General features: G+C 33.4%; 2 protein-coding genes across 2 annotated transcripts; both read left to right on the forward strand.

Moving 5' to 3' along the window:
* Nucleotides 1-344: 344 nt before the first annotated feature.
* LOC113687878 (uncharacterized) lies at nt 345-2,168 on the forward strand. The gene is made up of 3 exons (XM_027205401.2): nt 345-765; nt 872-1,097; nt 1,578-2,168. The coding sequence occupies exons 1-3, from the start codon at nt 448-450 to the stop codon at nt 2,000-2,002; spliced, it is 969 nt and encodes a 322-aa protein (XP_027061202.1). The 5' UTR covers nt 345-447; the 3' UTR covers nt 2,003-2,168.
* An 11,437-nt stretch (nt 2,169-13,605) lies between these two features.
* On the forward strand, nt 13,606-15,212 carry LOC140006309 (transcription factor bHLH162-like). Its single transcript, XM_072048139.1, has 3 exons — nt 13,606-13,825; nt 13,944-14,264; nt 14,413-15,212. The coding sequence occupies exons 1-3, from the start codon at nt 13,697-13,699 to the stop codon at nt 14,611-14,613; spliced, it is 651 nt and encodes a 216-aa protein (XP_071904240.1). The 5' UTR covers nt 13,606-13,696; the 3' UTR covers nt 14,614-15,212.
* Nucleotides 15,213-19,768: the final 4,556 nt, after the last annotated feature.

The following is a 19,768-nucleotide window of genomic DNA, read 5'->3' on the forward strand; positions in this document are numbered from 1 at the left end:
CAAGAGAAAGGATAAAGGTTATACTGTAACTATACATTAACTATGTTATACTTAATAATAGAGTATTACTTGTATCCTACAGAACCTTAGTTAAAGAGTGCATAATATACCCTGTTGGAGTAAATTTGAATATGACTAGCGGTAATTTCATATTTGCTAGGCATAAAAAAGGGTACATCCTATATTCACTAACAAGCTATAGAATATCCATATTTGTTTTACATCAATTATTCCTAGTCTGGTAGTGTAGAGGGATGCCTTCCAAGAAAATATATAGATAATCATGAGCGCCGCGGCGGCCAGTATGTGAGTCACCTTTGGGCCCGAATGTGCCCCTCTATATAAATACCTTAGCCTCTAGGACCATTTTTCACGTGCATTTCTTTCTTGCTAAATTTCATGTAGCAAAAGCAGTTTCATTCCATAGCATCTCAAGAAATCATTATCATGGCTGCCACAAACAAAATTCAAGTGGTTTCCAAAGAAATTTTAGAGCAAATAGCAGCAAAATTTGGTGATACGAATATTTATGAATCCCGAGCTGTTGGGGAAATGATTTTTCACTTCTTTGATGAAGTTGAGGAGTTTTCATCTGGTAGTTCATCGTGCTGTTCTTCTAGCACTGGCTTTGATGGTGGAGAAGGCGTTTATCATGAGGCTGTGGAGGAGGATGACGAGGCGGCGGCGGCTGCTGACACCGAAGGAAATGGTTGCAAGGCTGATGCGGCCAAGGCCTTTTGGGATTCCCAGGAGGAGCTTTTGCTGGTAATTTATGACATATATATTTGGCTGCTTTTTCTTGCTTCTGTTTTCCTTTGTTTAATATGAATTGAAATTTTACATTCATATTCTTGGTTGTTTTCGAATGCAGTCAACTTTACGTAGGACCACTTCTTTTGAATCAAAAATCAGGAAGGCAACAAAGGAAGCTTTAATGGAGTTAAATACCATTTGTGTTAATTGTGCCTGCCAGAATAGGGCTGTTGATGGCTGCCGGAAATGCATGCTAAAAGAAGTCTGCGATCGGCTTCAGAAAGATGGATTTAGTTGCACCATTTGCAAGTCCAAGTGGAAAAGCTCACAGGAAATTCCAGCCGGTAGGTTGAGTTAAATTTATTATTACTTAATTGAATTGACATTATGCGATTGCAACAAAATAAACTATTATGAGTAGCATTTTGCTTACTAAATTTCATTTGTTAGGACCAAATTTTCTACTTTAGTGCTAGAAATGTGGTCCCTAAGTGTCTCATTCTTTGGGTCCAGCATGTCACACTTTTGGGAATAAAATGTTTAAATTACTACTATATACGTTGGAAACTTTACCCATATGCACATCTTTATCCATTGAGTGGACCTTATCTGTAATGGTTCTATATATAGCAATACAATGAGTTTAAGTTTCAGAACAATTTTGCACGTATCTTTCCTAATGATGGCTAATAAAGCACGTTACAACATTTGATGGTTTTTTGTTTTTTGCGTGAGTGTGTTTTTCTTGACTTCAAATTGATATGAAACAATAGATGCTATCTTATTAGTCTTCTTAACTAAACCAAATCTTGCTAATTGCTTAGGAGAGCATACCTACTTGGAAGTTGTTCAAAACACAACATCTAAAGGTGAAGTGAAGGTGATCATTGAGTTGAATTTCAAGTCAGAATTCATGATGGCAAGAGGTTGTGAGGAATATAACCGGCTACTTGAACGATTGCCCGATGTATATATTGGAAAGACTGAAAGACTGAAAACTCTGATCAAAATATTGTGCTCTGCATCAAAGAAGTGCATGAAGGAGAATAAAATGCATATGGCACCATGGAGGAAGCATAAATACATGCAAGCAAAGTGGCTTGGCAAACCTGAAAAGCAACCAACATTAACCTTGCCTGAATTGCATAAGGAAATCAGGCCATCAAGGCCCAAGGCCTCCATGCTTACCTTTGATTTCTCGGATAATTTGAAAACCTTGCACCCTGCAACCATGATTAAAGTCTTGTAGTCATAATTTTATTGTCAATTTTGCAAGCTAGATCTCTTAGGTTTTGCTCTAAATTATGAGAAGTGATGGTGGTAGTTGAGTTTTTTGAGTGTCTTGTGTATGATTTCTTTTCAGAGAAAGTGTTGGTTTGTAAATAAGGGAAGAGATTTAATTGTTTTGAAGGAAATTATATTGTTACGAAGCACTAAAACGAATGTAAAGTAGGTTAAACGTCAATCTTGTCTAGCTAGCATGATGGATGCAACTTCAAGCAAACGATAACCATGGTCTCAAGCTGAAAATGTTGTTTATATATTACTTTCTTGAATCGTTGTACTTCATGTTTTTGTAATTGTCGAAAGGTCTTACGATCATTTCTGGTTCGAGTGTTCTTGTAGCTTTTTAGAAATATAAAGTTTCTAAATACTACTTATTGGCAACAATTTCTGTACCATTCAATCTTTTTATTTCTTTATTATTAAAAAGTTAAATGATTGGATTGAAAAAAAATATATTTAGGACTAAGGAAAAAAAAACTTTCTGAAATGTGGGGAATAAACAGACTAAGGGTGGGAAAACAGATTTGGCATACTGCCGTTGCTTTAAGGCCCATAATCATGTTGATTAGGTAAAAAGTTTATAAAGAATGAGTTGGTCGTGTTACTCTTGTACACTTGTATAAAGGGTGAAAAAGAAGGTTAGAAAGGGAAAAGAAATGTATAAATTAGTAAGGTACCTTGGAATTGGAATAATACCTCTACCTATCATCAAATCATTTTATTACACTTGTAAGAAAGGTTAAAGAATTAGAGATTGCTTTTTTGATATATATATATATATATATATAAATAAATAAATAAAAATCATCATTTTATTTATGAAATCTGTATTAATCACAGAAAATACATTATCAAACATGACACGGAAATAATAGATCGAAAGGATCAATAATGTTTGGCAAAAACATAAATTGTCTCTCAATGAAATCTGAAATTTAATAGTCATCATTTGTCCTCGATACAGTCAAGTTCAAACAATAGAGTATTTGTTTTGTAAATCTAGGAGCTTAATGTTTCAGGTAATAACAATAATGTGTTTTTCCAACCACATCTAACTTATTATTATAGTTCGATAAAATAAAATATATTTTAACCTTTCTGATCACCTTGGCCTTTTCATGGATATCATCGTACGTGTCATCCAAACTCGAGGCTAATCCACAAGAAATCACCATCATGCAGTGTCAATTGCATGATTAGATAAGGTTAACGAGTTAATTCCACGTTTCAAGATAAAGAGGTATGTTATTATTAGGACCAAGATGATGATTTAATTAAACCAAGTTATAGTTGCTAACTTGCTATTGGTACCCACAAGAAAATATTACAAGCTAGTTTCATAATTACACAAAATGAAGGAGAAGTTAAATATTCTCCATAAGCAAGAAGACAACAATAAAATTCTGAAAAGTCTACGTGCTCTTGCTTCTAAACCATGGCGTGAAACGTTTTAGAAAACCAAAGTACAAATTATTGTTGCAATTGATGCTCGTGTTTGATGGAACGAAGATTTATTTAATCACACGATGATTAAATAATATGAAATAGATTTGTTCTGATAGTGAAATTATGAGTGTAAATTTCTCTTTACAACAATAGTAACATACATGTATCCCAAAAAAGAAATTCTTTTTTCGAACAAACTCAAGCTGAATTGCCTCAAAAGTCAAGAAATATCCAATTAAATCTTTTACTTGGGTTTAGGGGTAGATTAGACCAAGAATTTCTCTCTTACTTTTTGCTTTTGGTCAATGATTACCGTGTTAATTGGTGGTGCACTAGTTAGTCAAATCTCTCACTCCTCCGCTTCTCAGTTCTCTTTATCAACCGTTTGGCAAAGATGAAGAAAGTACTTAATTTCTTTTTAGTTCAAAGGTAGGCATTAAACCCAATGTTTTAAAACTCAGACCATTAACTGAACTGGTGAGGTATTTGGGTCAAGATTCAACTGATCGGATCGGTTCAACCCTGGTTCAATGAATTTTTTTAAAAATAATTTATATAAATATATATATATGCACAAAATAAGACATGCAATGGACTAATTTAAAACTTTATATGATGAAAATTTTAATATTTTTAAATAACTTGGATTTTCAAAAATAAATTTTTTTAAATTATAAGTTGAAACAAATAAATTTTATCTCAATCTCAATTATATCTACCAAAAAATAATCTTAAATCCACCCCAAAAATACCACAATATTTTAAAATTATACAAAATTCATGTCATTGGGAATTTAGACATTGTGAGTATAAATTTTAATTTACGTTTTTGGGATTTAGAGATTGCAATTAAAAAAAAAAGTTTGGAGTTTGAAGGAAGTCAGGAGAATTGAAAATAGAAATTCAAACTTGATAAGAAACATAAAATGAGATCAAAGTGAGAGGTTGTGGCATTTAATAATTAGTCTTTAGGGTTAAAGAAAAATAATTCTTTTTTTTTAAATTTTTTCAATTTAATGGACAAAAACAAAATTAAAAGGTGGAAGAAAACATCAATAAATTAAAACTAAAGAGATTTGATTAAAAAGGGAGTGACAAAAGAAAAGAGGGGAGAGAGAGAGAGAGAATTGAAGATTAGAAAGAAAGAGTCACGAGAGGATCAGATTTTGTAAGAAAAATGGAGAAAAGAAAAATGGATGTTTATTTTATATAAATGATTTAGCAAAAAAACTTATAGGATGCGACGGTACAATGGTTACTATATTGGTCTTCTATCACAAAGATCCTAAGTTCAATCCTTGGCAGTTGTGTTTTGCAAAACTTAAAAAAATATTGAGGGGAAAATTGAAAAATCGGAAACCATCGGTTCAACCCCCGGTTCATCGGTTTTGACCGGTTTTTTTACAAAGTCAACTTTAGTATAGAATCGAACCGGTGCGTTGGCCGGTTCACGGTTCAACCGATGGAATCGGCCGGTCCGGTCCGATTTTCAAAAGACTGATTTAAACCTTATGAATGAGATTAGAGAATTGGGAGGAATTGAAAGTCGAATTGAAAGCTCATCATTATTTGGTTAATGTTTCTATCAACTAAATTGAGGCTTAATATATTTATTTTTCAATAATCCCAAATTGATCGTTTTACTTGGGGATAATATCAAATACCTCCCTTGAGTTTTTCTTTAATATCATCTGGCACTCCTAAGATTTTAAAAATATCACTTACCTTGGTTACTTTTGTTATTTGTGTAACAAAATTTTTAAAAACCCTAAACTACCCTTTCACTTTCTAAATAAAAATATTCCTAAACTACTTTGTTCACTTTAAGAAAACTATCACCTCAAAAACAATCTCTTATAGTACTACTACATCATAATGTTATACCCCATTAAAATATAAATTTGAAAAATAAAAAAGATATTTGAAAAGAAATACACTTACATCAATTTAACTGTATATGCTTTAAACGATTTCTTACCAAATTTATATTTTTTTCCCAACATCTTCTCAACTCTTGCTCAAATCATTAAACTGTACCAATCATTATGAAAATCAATTCAAACTAAGCAAATAAATATACCCCACTTTATCATAATCACAAAAAGTAAAAGTTAAACAAAATTCAATTTGTTATAATTTACAAATAAAATATTGCATAGCCATCCAAAAAATGAGTAAGAGAGAATGATGGTGCAAAGGGAAAAAGAAAAAAGTGACTTTTGTTTCTCTTTTTTTTTTAAAATTTTTGACCTCCATTTATTTGATGTGTTGTGAATTATGTGTCAAGTAAGAGTTAATATAGTCGTTTTACAATTATTAGGGGAGATAAGTGATACTTCTAAAACCTTAGGAGTGCGAAGTGATTTTTAGATGAACCTCAAGGGAGGTTTCTGATATTATCCTTTTACTTGTTTAGTTTTGTATGAAACCTCTTTATAGCTAGTAATAAGACACTCACCTCCACACAACGTACTGGAAAGTCCAACGTCTAACTTTGGCAAGTCGTAGCTGAAAGTCTTTATTGACAAGTCACAATGGACTGGTCTAACAGCTATTTATCAATGTTTTAAAAACCGGACCGTTAATCGAACCGGTGAAGTGAAAGGGTCGAGGTTCAACCGGTCGGACCGGTTCAACCTCGGTTCAATGAATTTTTTTAAAAATAATTTATATAAATATATATGTGTACAAAATAAGACATGTAATGGATAATTTAATACTTTATATGATGAAAAGTTTACTATTTTTGAATAATTTGGATTTTTAAAAATAAATTTTTTAAATTATAAGTTAAAACAAATAAATTTCATCTCAATTTCAATTATATCTACCAAAAAAATCTTAAATATAATCCAAAAATATCACAATATTTGAAATTATACAAAATTCACGTCCATGAAAATTTAGACATTGTGAACTTAAATTTTAATTTACATTTTGGAATTTAAATTTACAATTTAAAAAAGGAAGTTTGGAGTTCGAAGAAAATCAAGAGAATTGAAAATAGAAATGCAAATTTGATAAGAAACAAAAAATGAGATAAAAGTGAGTGGTTGTGATATTAAATAAATTGGGTTAAAGAAAAATAATTCTTTTTTAACTTTTTTAAATTTAATGGACAAAAACAAAATTAAAATATGGAAGAAAACATCAATAAATAAAAAATAAAGAGGTTTGATTAAAAAAATGAGTGGCAAAAGAAAAGATGATAGAGAGAGAGAGTGTGTGTGTGTGTGTGTGTTGAAGATTAAAAAGAAAGAGTCATGAAAGGATGATATTTTATAAAAAAAATGGAACAAAAGAAATATGAGTGTTTGTTTTATATAAATAAGTTATCAAAAAAAACTAATAAGATGTGATAGTGCAACGGTTACTACATTGGTCTTCTATTACAAAGGTCTTGAGTTCGAATCTTGATAACTACATTTTGCAAAAAAAAAAAAAAAAAAAAAAAAAAAGGAAAACTCAAAAACCGGAAATAACCGGTTCACATCCGGTTCAGCGGTTTCGCGGTCTGACCGGTTTTTGACCGGTTTCTTGAGAAAGTCAAACCTGGCATTGAACCGGACCGGAGCCATGGCCGGTTCGCGGTTCAACCGGTCGAACCGGCCGGTCCGGTCCGGTTTTCAAAACACTGCTATTTATCCAAACAAATATGCAGTATAGTGCAAAGCTATATACCATATAATACAGCACATGAAAAACATTTAAAGGTAAAACCATATGTGTTTTAGGCCAATAAGGCCATTATATAGCTCTTAGAAACGACTAAAGTCTATTGACGCGTCAAATCGGGAGACTAGTCTAACTTTGACATTATTCCAAGAGATTATTGAAATTTTGTTCTTCATTTGGAAAAGGGACGATAAGTAGTACATCACAGATCATTTCAAAATTGCAAACACAACGTAAACACGTGAGATTTTAAGAAATCACGAGGGTGTTTACTTTTCAGAGGTGGGTATATCTAAACTTTAGAGATAAGAATAGGATTAGGTTGAAAGATTGATTTATATAAAAACACAGTCTATTAATAGTTGATAGAGATGCCTACAACTTTTGAAATCGCAGCACCGATAATTTCGGTATTTTTCCTTTGAAAACAGCATTTGATCAACCAGTTACAATTCAATTCAGTAGAAACGTGTCATCCCGTGCTAATACTTGTGATTATTAGCCAGAAATTACTTGAAGATTAGTTATCATTGATCCAACGTCTCGCCTATTGGTCGCCATCTTGGCTAAAATCAACAGCCGCATGAACAGCTAAACAAGTGTATATTCTAACCTTAATTATCAAAATTGGTCGCATTATCATATTTCTGGCCAACAAGATCAGCGGATTATGATTAATTGATTATGGTCTGGTCACTAATTTGCACTCAAACTTTTGATTTTCTTCCCTTCATGTACGGTGGTCTAGTCTATTTATTGTGTTACACCTTTAATGTTTTCCAGTACTAAAAATGCATTTGCACTTTTAATTAGTGCATCTTGACGCACTATGCCACGGTTGTTGCTGTTGATACCATGGTATCACTTCATTCAGAATTAGCCAAAAATCACAGTTTTGGACTCTGAATAAGCGAATGAGGACTTGATGTTTTCAGAAATTTGAAATCTCAAAAAGTTGCATTCAAAAATTTCTAGCCAAATTTGAGAGGTGTTCAAATTTATGTTTGGTAAAATTATTTTGTTTACCCAATGAACCAGAACATTCAGTTTAGACATGATTCAATAACAATACATTCTCAGAATAATATACTCGTCTTTCGTTACTGGACAAGTCCGAAAATGAAGTTTAACTCTCATCGAAAACTATTTTGCAGTTAGCTAACATTTTCACACACCAGCAAAGAAAATTAACAACTTACATGAGGCATGTTGAATATTGCATATTTTACCTTTCCTTTCCCACTTGTTGGTCCTCTGAACCAGATCCCAGCAAGCCCTTGACAACTGTCGGATAATGAAATTTTGGCATTTTCTTGATTTCTTTCAATTTAGATGGTAAGATAGGAGGGATTATACCTAGGAGATCTTGAGTTTAAAACCTCCTACTTACAATAAAGAAGTATTTAGAAAAAAAGATATATTAATTTTCTAAAATGGATATTACCTATAAAGTAAAAATATTTTTATATCTTTTTTATGAATTATTCATATTCGTTCAAGTTCAACAACTAATTTAAAGAAAAAAAAATCTCTTGCATTAGCACGGGTTAATTACAATACCAGTATATGGTTAGTCTTAGATTATCAACTATTTTATTTTTGAAATAGTGCACGAACAACTTTGAAATCTATCAAACATTTTGAACAAATTTAGGGAACTGTTCTTTGTGCGGCCGAAATTTGTACAGTGATTTAGTATCCATATGTCTTACAAGTCTTTGTTCCCACTGGAAAACAGTCAACTTACGTCCTGTTCATAAGAAGAAAAATTCCCAAAGGCAACACTTGGCTGTTACGAGGTTTTTGGGCCCAACGATGGATGTGTTAACATAGATGATAACTTACCATTAATTTGGTCCATGTTCTCTTTAGATGACGTGGTTTTCGGAAGGACTGATTAGATAGTGATATTTGCGATAAGGGGTTCAATAAAAAGTTGATCAAATTTATTATTTCACAGGGACTGCTTAGATGGTGATATTTGCGATAAGGGGTTCAATAAAAAGTTGTTCAACTTTACTATTTCTTTTTCTTTTTTATTAATGAAAAATGTGACAGTGGAAGATTGGCATAACCTAAAGCCAGTCGTGCTGCGAGAAAATTTTAGTCTGATTATTTATTTTTTGAAGTTCAACTAAAACGAATTTCAAAGAAATAATTATTCTAACTAAAAAATTTTTGGAAAAATGCAAAAAGAAATAATAATAATTTCTGAAAAACTCTAATTGTAATAAATATTTCGGAGAGCCATTAATGCCATATTGTAATCTTTTCCGTTATAAGTTTATTTGGATGGAGAAGTGAATCAGAATTGAGTTTGGAAAACAAAGTTTGGATGAAAATGGTTTCCAAGCCAAATATGAAAAGCTCTTGTTCTAGTCAATAAGGTCACATCTATTAGGAGCAACATCAAAGTCTACCAAGTATGACCAATTTCTCTCCTTCATCCAGATCCCAGGAAGACAAAAGTGTATTTTTGGTATCGCAATATAGTGATAACAAGAAATGAACAACTAATAAAATTTCAATTACGGATCATGACTAACCAAAGTCTTTGGAGTTGTTGGTCACCACAAAAAACTTCAAGTCTTGGTGGGGTGGGAGGTTAAGGGTTTATAGTAATTTATTCTAAATCTATACGGATGTATAGCGCACCTAACTGGTTCGATGGTGATTCAGTCCCTACACTCGTCTGGTTTGATGATGATTCCCATCTGGTTCGATGGTAATTCAGTTTCCATCGATTTTCTCTAAATTTCGTTGGGCCTCTCCAGAGTAGGAGTAGGTCAAGTCTTTGTCCACCTTGAGTTTTTTGGTGTGTGATGAAAGAGAGTAATTGGCTCATTTTGAAGCATTAACACTGGAAAATAGAGCATCTGCATTATGAGATCTTTCAACCAATTGTTGTTTTGGCCATGAATCCCGGGATGATACCGGAAATGTGTCCACAAACACCTTATGGCTACGCCCCAAACGTCTTAAAAAGGCACTTGGAAGTGGTAATGACAAAGTTGTTGATGCAAATCCATAATGAGATGCCCCGAAAAAAAGTGTTAATGTCATAATAAGCAGTCGATAAGTTTTACTGCATTAACAAATTAAGCATGTCTAGTTGATCAATTATTCCTTAATCCCAAGGAACTGATTAGTATACCCATGATCCATCTCCGCCATGCTAGTCATGGATCATACCATTGGAAGAAGACCAAAAATAGACAGACAGAAAAGAAAAAGAAGGATAAAGTGGAAAGGAAAAAGAAAGAAAAACGCTGAAGTCATCTAGTCTCGCCATATTTTGAAAAAAAAAAGAAAAAGTGTAGTGCATGCATTCTTGCCTTAGTGCTAGTGGTAACAACACGAAACAAAGATAAATTCTAAGCATAGAAGAGATAGAAATATAGAAATAGATCGGGATGTACAATTAGAGAGTATTATTTTTTTCTTTTTAAATTAAGAAAAAAACTCTTGGTGTTACAGGAAGAAAGGAAAGAAAAAAGTGTTTAAGAGTCCATTTACTAGGACCTTCTAATTACCTGGTCAGTTCATTAAATTTCTTGGTAGGAAAAATGGGAGAGGTCTTCATGCCATGAAGGTGTTCACATCCTCAAACTCTTTAAGTAGTTGAATTATTTAATTAACATCTTTAAGAATATTGAACAATTAGAGTGTGTCTACTAATTAATAACCTAGAACCAACATTACCTAAAAAAGAAAAGAAATAAAAAGAAAAGAAAATCTGAACCATCTTCTGCCCTCTTAAAATAATAAAATGAGTCGATTGTAGATTTGTAACTTCTTCAAAAGTTAAAACTGTCCTGATTTCTTTGCTACTGATTTGTCCCAATTTATCCTGACTCTTAATTCATGGAGAAGCTAAAGATGAGCAGAAGGCCGAACAAGGTACATAAAAGTCATGGAGTGAAATAATACTACAACAAAGAAAACAACAAAAAAGGAAAATTAAGGTGATGGGGTCGTTGCACTAGTTGTCCATCAACACGGTACAAACGAGAATACGAACCTCCCAAGAACTTTTTTGTAATTTTTCCACGAATTTCATCTACGCTAGTCGGAACATAACAATCTTTGGTCAAGGACTCAAATCGTCAAAATGTCAATGAACAAACTTGTTTTCTTAAAAGCCTAGAGCAACTTGAATCGTCTTATCATTTTCCATTGGACTTGTCTCATTTGGTTAATTGCAGCCCGTAGCTTCTATCATTTTCCCATACGAAGCTTGGCTGATGTTTCAGTGCAGGGTCTATTTTCTGGCAGCTGGCAGGTACTAATTCTTTTTGTTGGGACCATAGTTATAATAAATTTTATCTTTAATTCTTTACACATATTCTGCTATCATGAAATGATGATGAACCCTTTAATGTAACAAATCAATTTTCATTCATTATTAATTAATTAATATCTATTATATAGATTATCCATTTTCAACACATTGTTGTACGCGTTGGCACTATCCAGGGGGATATTTCTGTGGCTACATCTCATTTAATTAAAGAGAAATTAGTGTCCTTAACTCGTGGTGAAAAAAACCAAAAAAAAATTTCCATCTTCTAAATGTAAAAAACATAGTGCTATAGCACTATGATAATGACAATCCGAACATTTAAGCTTCAAATTCCAACTTATTCTTGGAATTTAGTATCGCTGTATTAAAATTATTTTATGACTTAACCAAATGGGTTGAAACTTGTTTTTATAATTTTTCGTTTAATCCATTGAATCGGTTCCTACCAAATGGTAATAGTGTTGTGGTTAACTTAAGTTCCTTTAATATGATGTTCAAATCTTTTCAATTAATCATGTCCGCATTAACAAATATGAAACTGTGATTGTGACCTAAATCCAAATGAAGTTTACGCATCTATAAATTACAACAATTGGAAGAGGGAACTAGATCTATGCTATGTGCAACGTGCTAAAATGATTTGTTCCCTAAAATAATAAGTTAATGTTAACATGATAGACATAGATGGCAAAAGTATAAACTATTTATGTGCATTGACCTTTTTTTTCTTTTATCCTTCCTTACTCCTTTTTCACGCTCCACTATCATGCGTAAGATTCGAATGCTGAACTTGACAATGAAAAGTTGTGGGTAGATTTAATTTTTTGCTTGATATGTAGAATAATAAAGTACACTAACATTTTTCTTCTTTATTTGTTTTTTTTTTCGAAAGAAGTATAACACTTTTAAGGATACGTGAAAACACGTTTAACATGAGTAGTACAGACTTTTGACCACTATTTCTTAGAGAGAAAGAAGTTGATATTCTTGTTTCTTTTCTTCTTAGAGAGAAAGAAGGATCTGTAAACCGATGCTGATTGATCCGGGCATTAGGGTCCTACGATCTCGCTTCATCGAAGGTGCCGATTAACTCAAGGGACAGAAATACTCAACATTGCTCCAAGTGAACTCAACATTTTTTCCAACTTGCCAGCTATTGAATGATAACGAGAATTCGGAATTCTAGAATTGTCAAATGTGAATTGCACGATACTATATCCACACTAACCCATCACAACTAGTTAGAAACTAAGGTAATAACGTGTAAAAGGACAAAAAAAATCGTATCATTCATTACAGTTTGTTTTGCAATTAATCTCATGAATCAAAACTCTGAAATAGGGGAGGTTTGGTAAGTGAATTTCATACTTGACAATGAGTTTCAAAATTAATGATAGTGATATTTATAGTTTTTTTTTTAGTATAAGTAGGAGGACTCAACTCGAGACCCTCTTGCTTACACTCCCTCCCCGGTACCACCCAACCCATCCCTCCCCTAGTGACATTTATAGTTTAGTTAAGGTTAACTAGAATGAGTTAATAGATATGAATATGATAAAGTCATTTCAGAATGAGTTAGTTAATATGATCACCTCATTTTAGAATAAGTTAATAGATAAGATAAGCCCCTTTCATGATTTTTGTGATTAACTACCTTTTAGTAAAGGATAAATGTTAACCTGCTCGTGTATCTCATATTTTTAATTAAAAAATAAATTTAAAAAAATTTAAAGAAATACTAGAAGAAACAGAGAGAGTGGAATAAGAATAGAAGGAAAAAAAATATAAAACCATACTATTTTATTTGCTGAATCCTCTATGAGCTTGAACAAAATTTTTTTACTATTAACTAATTAATGATGGTCATAGTATTTATGATTTTGAGGAGGATTAGATTAAATGACAAAGTAGAAAGAGATTGTAAATTCAAAATCTCCCACGTCACGTATAAATGATACATATTGTCATCATGAGTCATGACGCCCCGCATCTTTCCTCTTGGCTTCGTCAAGTCCCTTGTCTTTTCGACGCTATAAATCCTGTGGACCAATGACTCTGACTTTTAGTACACTTAAAAGAAACAAGTGAGTATAAAAATCAAACCAACCGAAAAAAGGAGAAAAGGTGAGTATAGAAACAGCACCAAATCGCAAGACCATCCTCAGCATTTTCAACTTTCAGAATCAATATAGGCTTTCTTTGTGCTTCTAACCAAACTTTGGATCCAAGAACATGGAGAAATTTCATCCTTCAACTTCAAATTCGAAACCAGAAAAAAGAATTAAGGAGAAAGACAGAAGACATCACTTCAAGAATCTCTATTCTCAGCTTTACTCTCTTCTTCCAAGTGACATCTCCAAGGTCTTTTTACCCCTCAAGATGTACTCAATTCAGATGGTATTTTGTGCATAATTTTATGAGTAAGAAAAATTGAAATTTTGCATAGGAAGGACTAACATGTGGTTAATGATGTACGCAGGAAGTTTTGCCAGTGCCTGACAAGATAGGCGAGGCGATAAATTACATCAAGAGCATGGAGAGAAAGCTGGAGAATTACAAGCAGATGAAGGAGAAGTTGCTGTGCGGAAGAAGACAATATTCATCTACCAAGAGCTCAGAGTTGATGAATGTTGAAGTGCATGATATGGGACCTGATACGGATACGATTTTGATAAGTGGACTGAAAGAACCAGCTTCTTTTTATGGCATAATTCGCCTGCTTCACGAAGAAGGTTTTGAGGTTGTCAATGCTAACTTTTCCAACAATGGAAACTCGATGCTTCAAGTAGTTCATGAGAAGGTAAGTATATAGTGATAGAACAAAGGAAAGTTAGGCATCATCATATACTGTATAGCCTCCTTCAGCTGATCTCAAATGGTTGAGCAAATCAAGTAATGGCATTGAAAATATACTAATTTCCTCAATAATTTGATTCATTTTTGTTTAGGGTGGAATATCAACATCCAGCACTGAAACTACAGAAATTGCCAAGAGGAAGAGGTTAAAAGAACTGATCTATCGCTATTCACATGGCGAAGTGGAATCAACACTAGATTTGTGGGATTTTGAAGTTGAACCTGATCTCTTAGATTCTGGCTTTCTTGGACCATTGCCAGCAGGACAGTTTTCTTTTCTGCCGCAAAATTAAAGTCCTTCACCTTCAGGGAGAACTTTCCATAAGAAATTAAACAGTGATGCTCTAGTTTCCATAAGGGAATCTCAGGTTATATTTACACCTTTACCTCTATGCAGTGCAACCAGTATTTGGAGGACAGAGTAACGTATAATTGCAACCTCAAAGCTTTTGACATGTAGGCAAAATGGTGGCATTCGATTTCGACATGATGAATCATATCTAAGTTGGACTTTGGTGGTTATATGAGATGACAAGATTACAAACCCTGATTTGTTGGTCCAAGACTAAAGTAAGGAAAAGGTGAGCATAAAGCAGTGAATGAGTCCTATGTTGGTTTATGTTTACGCACTTCATAAATTAAGTCTTTCCTCAATTTTACGCATGATCATTCATCATAGTGATATGGTTCTGCAAAAATCTATATGCATCAAGATTCAGAAGTGGAGTACAGTGATTAGTTCGTGTAAGATTATGTTTCAAAAATTTCAAATCACAGCTCCAGCTGAATTGGACGAGATCATTTACATGTATTTGTGCTTGTAATTAACACTTGTTTCCGGCCCTTGTTATGAGATTAAAGATGAATACAATCTCAACAATTTCGAACTGCAGCTATGCATCTTGATTGATTTGAGCCGGAGAATTCTGTTATAAGAGAAAACCATTGCTTGTCACTGTCTTAATTAGCTTGCAACTTATTTACTTTGATTTTACGCGAGTGCTTATTGTCCGCTCAGCAGCCACATTCCTGAATCCTTAGTGAAGAACCTGAGCTGATTTAGTCAATGTCAAACTTCACTCAAGCTTCATGAGAGTCCCAAGAGCCTTCTGAAACACTGGAAGATTATCTTGGCGATTTCGAAAATCTAGAAGTAGCAAAGTGCAATCCAATTCAATCAAGAATAACTATGCAAAGAGGCTCAAGAATGACCCATTTCCAACCAATCCATGCCTCATCTTGTTGCTTGTCCACGAGCATCTGGATAAACTTCCACGCCTCTGATGTAAGTTGAAGGATTCTTTCTAAGGAGTTAAAGAGAGCCATAAACTAAACCTCTTGAAGTAGCAGGCTTGGTTGTATTCTTAAAAGTAGACGCATTAGGCAAAGGGTTTGGTCAACAGTGCCCGGGGCGGTCAAGAGGGAGTTTAGGCGTTAGCTCTTATCATTCGATAAGAGTGAAACTAACGTGGAGAAGTTTAATAAAGTAGGGGGTGCATTAAAAGTGAATTTGTATATATACATAACAAGTTAAGTATAATTTAAGTATAATAACAAGGGGTTTGGGGTAGATAAGGTTAGCTTTAGGTGCAATTGGCACAGTTACTGTATTTTTTTTTTCATAATTTGGTACAGAATTACGTAACTTTAATATATTTCATGACGTATAACAAAAATTATGCGAATGTATATCAAATTATGAAATATGACAAAATTATGTGAATGCACATTAAATCATGAAAAGAGACTTAAAAGAGTACAACAACCATATCAATTGCATTTAAAACTAATCATACCTATCATATTCCCTAATAATGAGTATCCAAGGGCGCCCTGATACTTTGCTGATACTTGGTTAGCCTATTTGCAGAACTTAATGGAACTCCATATATTTTTTACTTCTATATTTTGAGAGATTACGTGATTAAGATTCTAAATTTACAAAAAAAATATAAAATTCCCTCAACATTACTTAACCGGTTGGGATGTTACATACTCGCAGAAGTGTGTAAAATTTAGCGAGTGAAAGTACCATTTAAATAACCATAAGGAGATAAGATATTAAAAATTTTCAATATTGGAACCCTAATTTGACATTATATAAAATGAAAATAGGATTTTTTTTTTCTGGATTAAAAATTTGAGTAGGTTCGGCTCTGATTGCCAAACAAAAGTAAGATTATGGATTCCATATTTGTTTAATTAATGATATCGCATTGGTCAACACGAGGCTTGCCACGTAATTAATTGAGACCAGGATAAACTTTTTCCGTTGTGAGTTACCTAAGCGTATTTCCTTATCTAACGTTCCCATCTTCCCATGTGATTATGTCTGTATTGCAACATTTTGGCCACGAAAGAGGGAAGTGGGGCCCCAGTCGATCTTGCTGTAGCGATATGCACTTTGCATTTATTTTCTGGCTGATGTTCATCCTCGACTGCTAGAAGTTTCAATTGCACTGAAGGATTGGGAAACAAATAAATCATAACCGGAGATAAAGTCGTGATGTTATTCTCCCTTTGCAATTGTCTACGTTTTGCCGAGTCTTCAGAGTTGTTTGATTTGGGGACAGGGAAAATATATCCAAACTCATATAACTACTTTTTTTTTTCTTTTTGTTTTAACGTCCTCAGACAACTAACATATGACTCAAGTTTTACTTTCCTTCTTCGTCTATACAATGATTCACCAATACTTCTCAGATCATTTTTATCCTTTTTCAATATGATCTGTACACCCTTTTTCTTCACCTTTTGTGAAGGTGCACTTGCTGAAATTTTGTTACTAGGAATTGGGGTTTGGTTGCTTAAGAATTAGAAATAGAGTTTTAATGGTTGAAATATGATAGTGGTTTTGTGTGAGCGTATGTTTTCTGAAGAGAAACGAACTTTATTTCAATTTTGCCCTTGCAATTATATGCACATGAGGTAGACATACATTTTTTTGGGTGTAAAACTAGACAAAAACGAGTTCTGTGATCAAACGCACAAAATTGTTTATATCTGAAAGACTATTTTGGTTGATTTTGAATATGAAGGACTAAAAACATTTTTCTTGAAAATGTGATGGACTAAATTGACAATTTTTCAGGCTGATTTGAAATTTTCTCCCCCATCCCAATTTCTTTAATCCCATCCTTGCCTTAATTGAAAATATTGTTTTCAAAAAAAAATTGCATTTGAAGGTCTAAGTTGAAGATGAAGCATGTAAAATTGAACTCGTGTCTAATTTCATGTTGCCCCTCGAAACAAATTAGCTTGTTGAACCTTCATAAAATGGGTCTATTTTCAAAATAGGAATTATATAATGTGGTCAAGTAGGGTGGCTATGATCGCCAGATAAAAATTTCCAAGAATTTATTAATTGTCACTTTCTATATATTAATTTAAAGAAAATGAAAACTAGTGTCTGCTATTGTGACGTTGATGACCTTGTGAAATACAATTTGTTGTCCAAAGATGGACGAAATTGTGCCTGTGCTAATTTGCCAAAAAATTTCAAAATTTAAAGCATAAGATTAAACAAATTTGCTTACTAGAATTGGAGTGATTCAATTTCAACTTTTAGATACAACATGAAAATCTCAACGATATGTATCAAAAGAGTTAATAAATAAATTTATTTTACCTTGTATTACATTAATTAAGAATTACAACAATGTTTAGTATAATCAAGCATTTAATATTGGTTTTACAAACTTTTGTTCTCTCGTGCCTTATCTCCTATAATCAGATTGATAATTTTTGTTCCACGTTTTTTTTTAAATTTTTTTAATGATTGACTTCGACGTCTACATCGCGTTGACTACGTGGCAGTATCATACCGTAGCACTTGACGTCCAGAGCAAGGCGTGAAAAGTACACGTGCAGAAGATTGGAGTCAACTGACCCCACTACTTTTCCAGCTTTGCCGGCTGATGAATGATAGATGACGTCGCATATTGTGACGCACTAGTCGTGTTTTTTTTTTTTTGGGTTTATTTTTATACTTTTGGTTAAAACTAAAAGTTTTCGAGGGGAAAGCACTAATTAATTCCAAAGAGTAGTTTATACTAGTTTATAAAAGAAAGTGCATTTCTAATAGTTTATACTAATAATTCTTACGTCTATTAAAAAGTTTTGAATTTAAACTTTTCTTGATCAAATGACTGCATAATCAGACATTTAATATACTCGTTTAATAAGATTGCTATACTTTTGACATCTACCTATAAAGTTGTGAGTCAACTTGCAGCTTTGCAGTTTAGCATAAGCTTGGTCTCAAATCAACTATATTTTTAGGCAATAAAGAGATGTCAAACAAATCTGGAGGGGAGCAAAGTACGAATAATCCACAAAATTATCGACCATTACTAATTAGGTTGTCCTCTAGATAAGCTAGTAGCATGGAATGGATTATTTTAACCAAAACATGAAAAAGAAAAGAAAAATGTTGTGGCAGCCAAAATTTTCGGCTGTGGTCCTAGAGGTACCAACAACCTCAGAATTAAAAATACAAGCTGCTCATGACTTTGATGCGTCTGAATACCTCCAAAATAGTACCAGAGAGATGAGGTAATCAGATAATTGCCAACTGATGAAATTAGAGCAAATTATCCGGTTGGCCATTAAATTTTTACCATCGTCGAGTTTTGGTCACTCAACTATTAAAAGTCTGGTTTTGGCCACTCAAATATATAAAAGCGAGACGCGAGGCCATTCTGTTAGATTTAGCCGTTAACTTCATCGATGCGTCCGTTTGCACGATTTCCAATACAAAAAGCAGGGACCATTTAGGAAGGCCTGGCTAATGCTCCTCCAGCTCAGAAGGCCTTATTAGACGGGCATAAATCTAATCTTAAAATCAAGAAATCATCGTCAGGAGCAAGAGGAGGAGGAGCCCAAAAAAAGGAGGAGGAGTTCTATGACAGGAGGAGAGGCGTGAAGAAAGCGTATGGCTTGATGTCGAAGAGTCTTGAATTGGAGAAACCTAATCAAGCCACGCCGTTGTGTGAAATGAATAGACCATGTATTTCGCTTGCGGTGAATGGCAGAAGGAAGTCATTTTGCTGCTCGCAAGCTGAGTTGGCTGACTTCTTTTGTTGCACCGGCGTCAAGGTTGTGGCTGTTGACATGCCGCCCTTTATGCAGATTCATGCTGTCGATTGTGCCAGAAAAGCTCGTGATAGCTTGGAAAAATTCACTTCCAAGACTCTTGCTTTTACCCTCAAAAAGGTACTCCTGCCTGCTATAGCATCCGTCAAAAGAGCAATCAGTGTGGGCTTTTTGGTTTAGGTTCTGTGATGTGGGGCTTTCTTTTTTTTTGTTTGTTTTTTTTTTTTCCCTTTTGGGGGATCAATTCGCTTGCTGATCAGCAGGCACGCTATTCTGCATCTATTTTTTCAGGCCTATTCTGTAAACAATTTTTTTAAAATTTTATAAATAGTTGGTAAAGTAATCTTTATTAGC

Source organism: Coffea arabica, chromosome 5e (assembly GCF_036785885.1).
Source record: "Coffea arabica cultivar ET-39 chromosome 5e, Coffea Arabica ET-39 HiFi, whole genome shotgun sequence".
Lineage (NCBI taxonomy): Eukaryota > Viridiplantae > Streptophyta > Magnoliopsida > Gentianales > Rubiaceae > Coffea > Coffea arabica.

Coding starts and splice junctions, on each gene's coding strand:
- LOC113687878 (XM_027205401.2), top strand. CDS start 448: ATGGCTGCCACAAACAAAATTCAAGTGGTTTCCAAAGAAATTTTAGAG. Junction 766..871: donor CCCAGGAGGAGCTTTTGCTG/GTAATTTATGAC, acceptor TTTCGAATGCAG/TCAACTTTACGTAGGACCAC. Junction 1,098..1,577: donor CTCACAGGAAATTCCAGCCG/GTAGGTTGAGTT, acceptor CTAATTGCTTAG/GAGAGCATACCTACTTGGAA.
- LOC140006309 (XM_072048139.1), top strand. CDS start 13,697: ATGGAGAAATTTCATCCTTCAACTTCAAATTCGAAACCAGAAAAAAGA. Junction 13,826..13,943: donor TTCCAAGTGACATCTCCAAG/GTCTTTTTACCC, acceptor TGATGTACGCAG/GAAGTTTTGCCAGTGCCTGA. Junction 14,265..14,412: donor TTCAAGTAGTTCATGAGAAG/GTAAGTATATAG, acceptor ATTTTTGTTTAG/GGTGGAATATCAACATCCAG.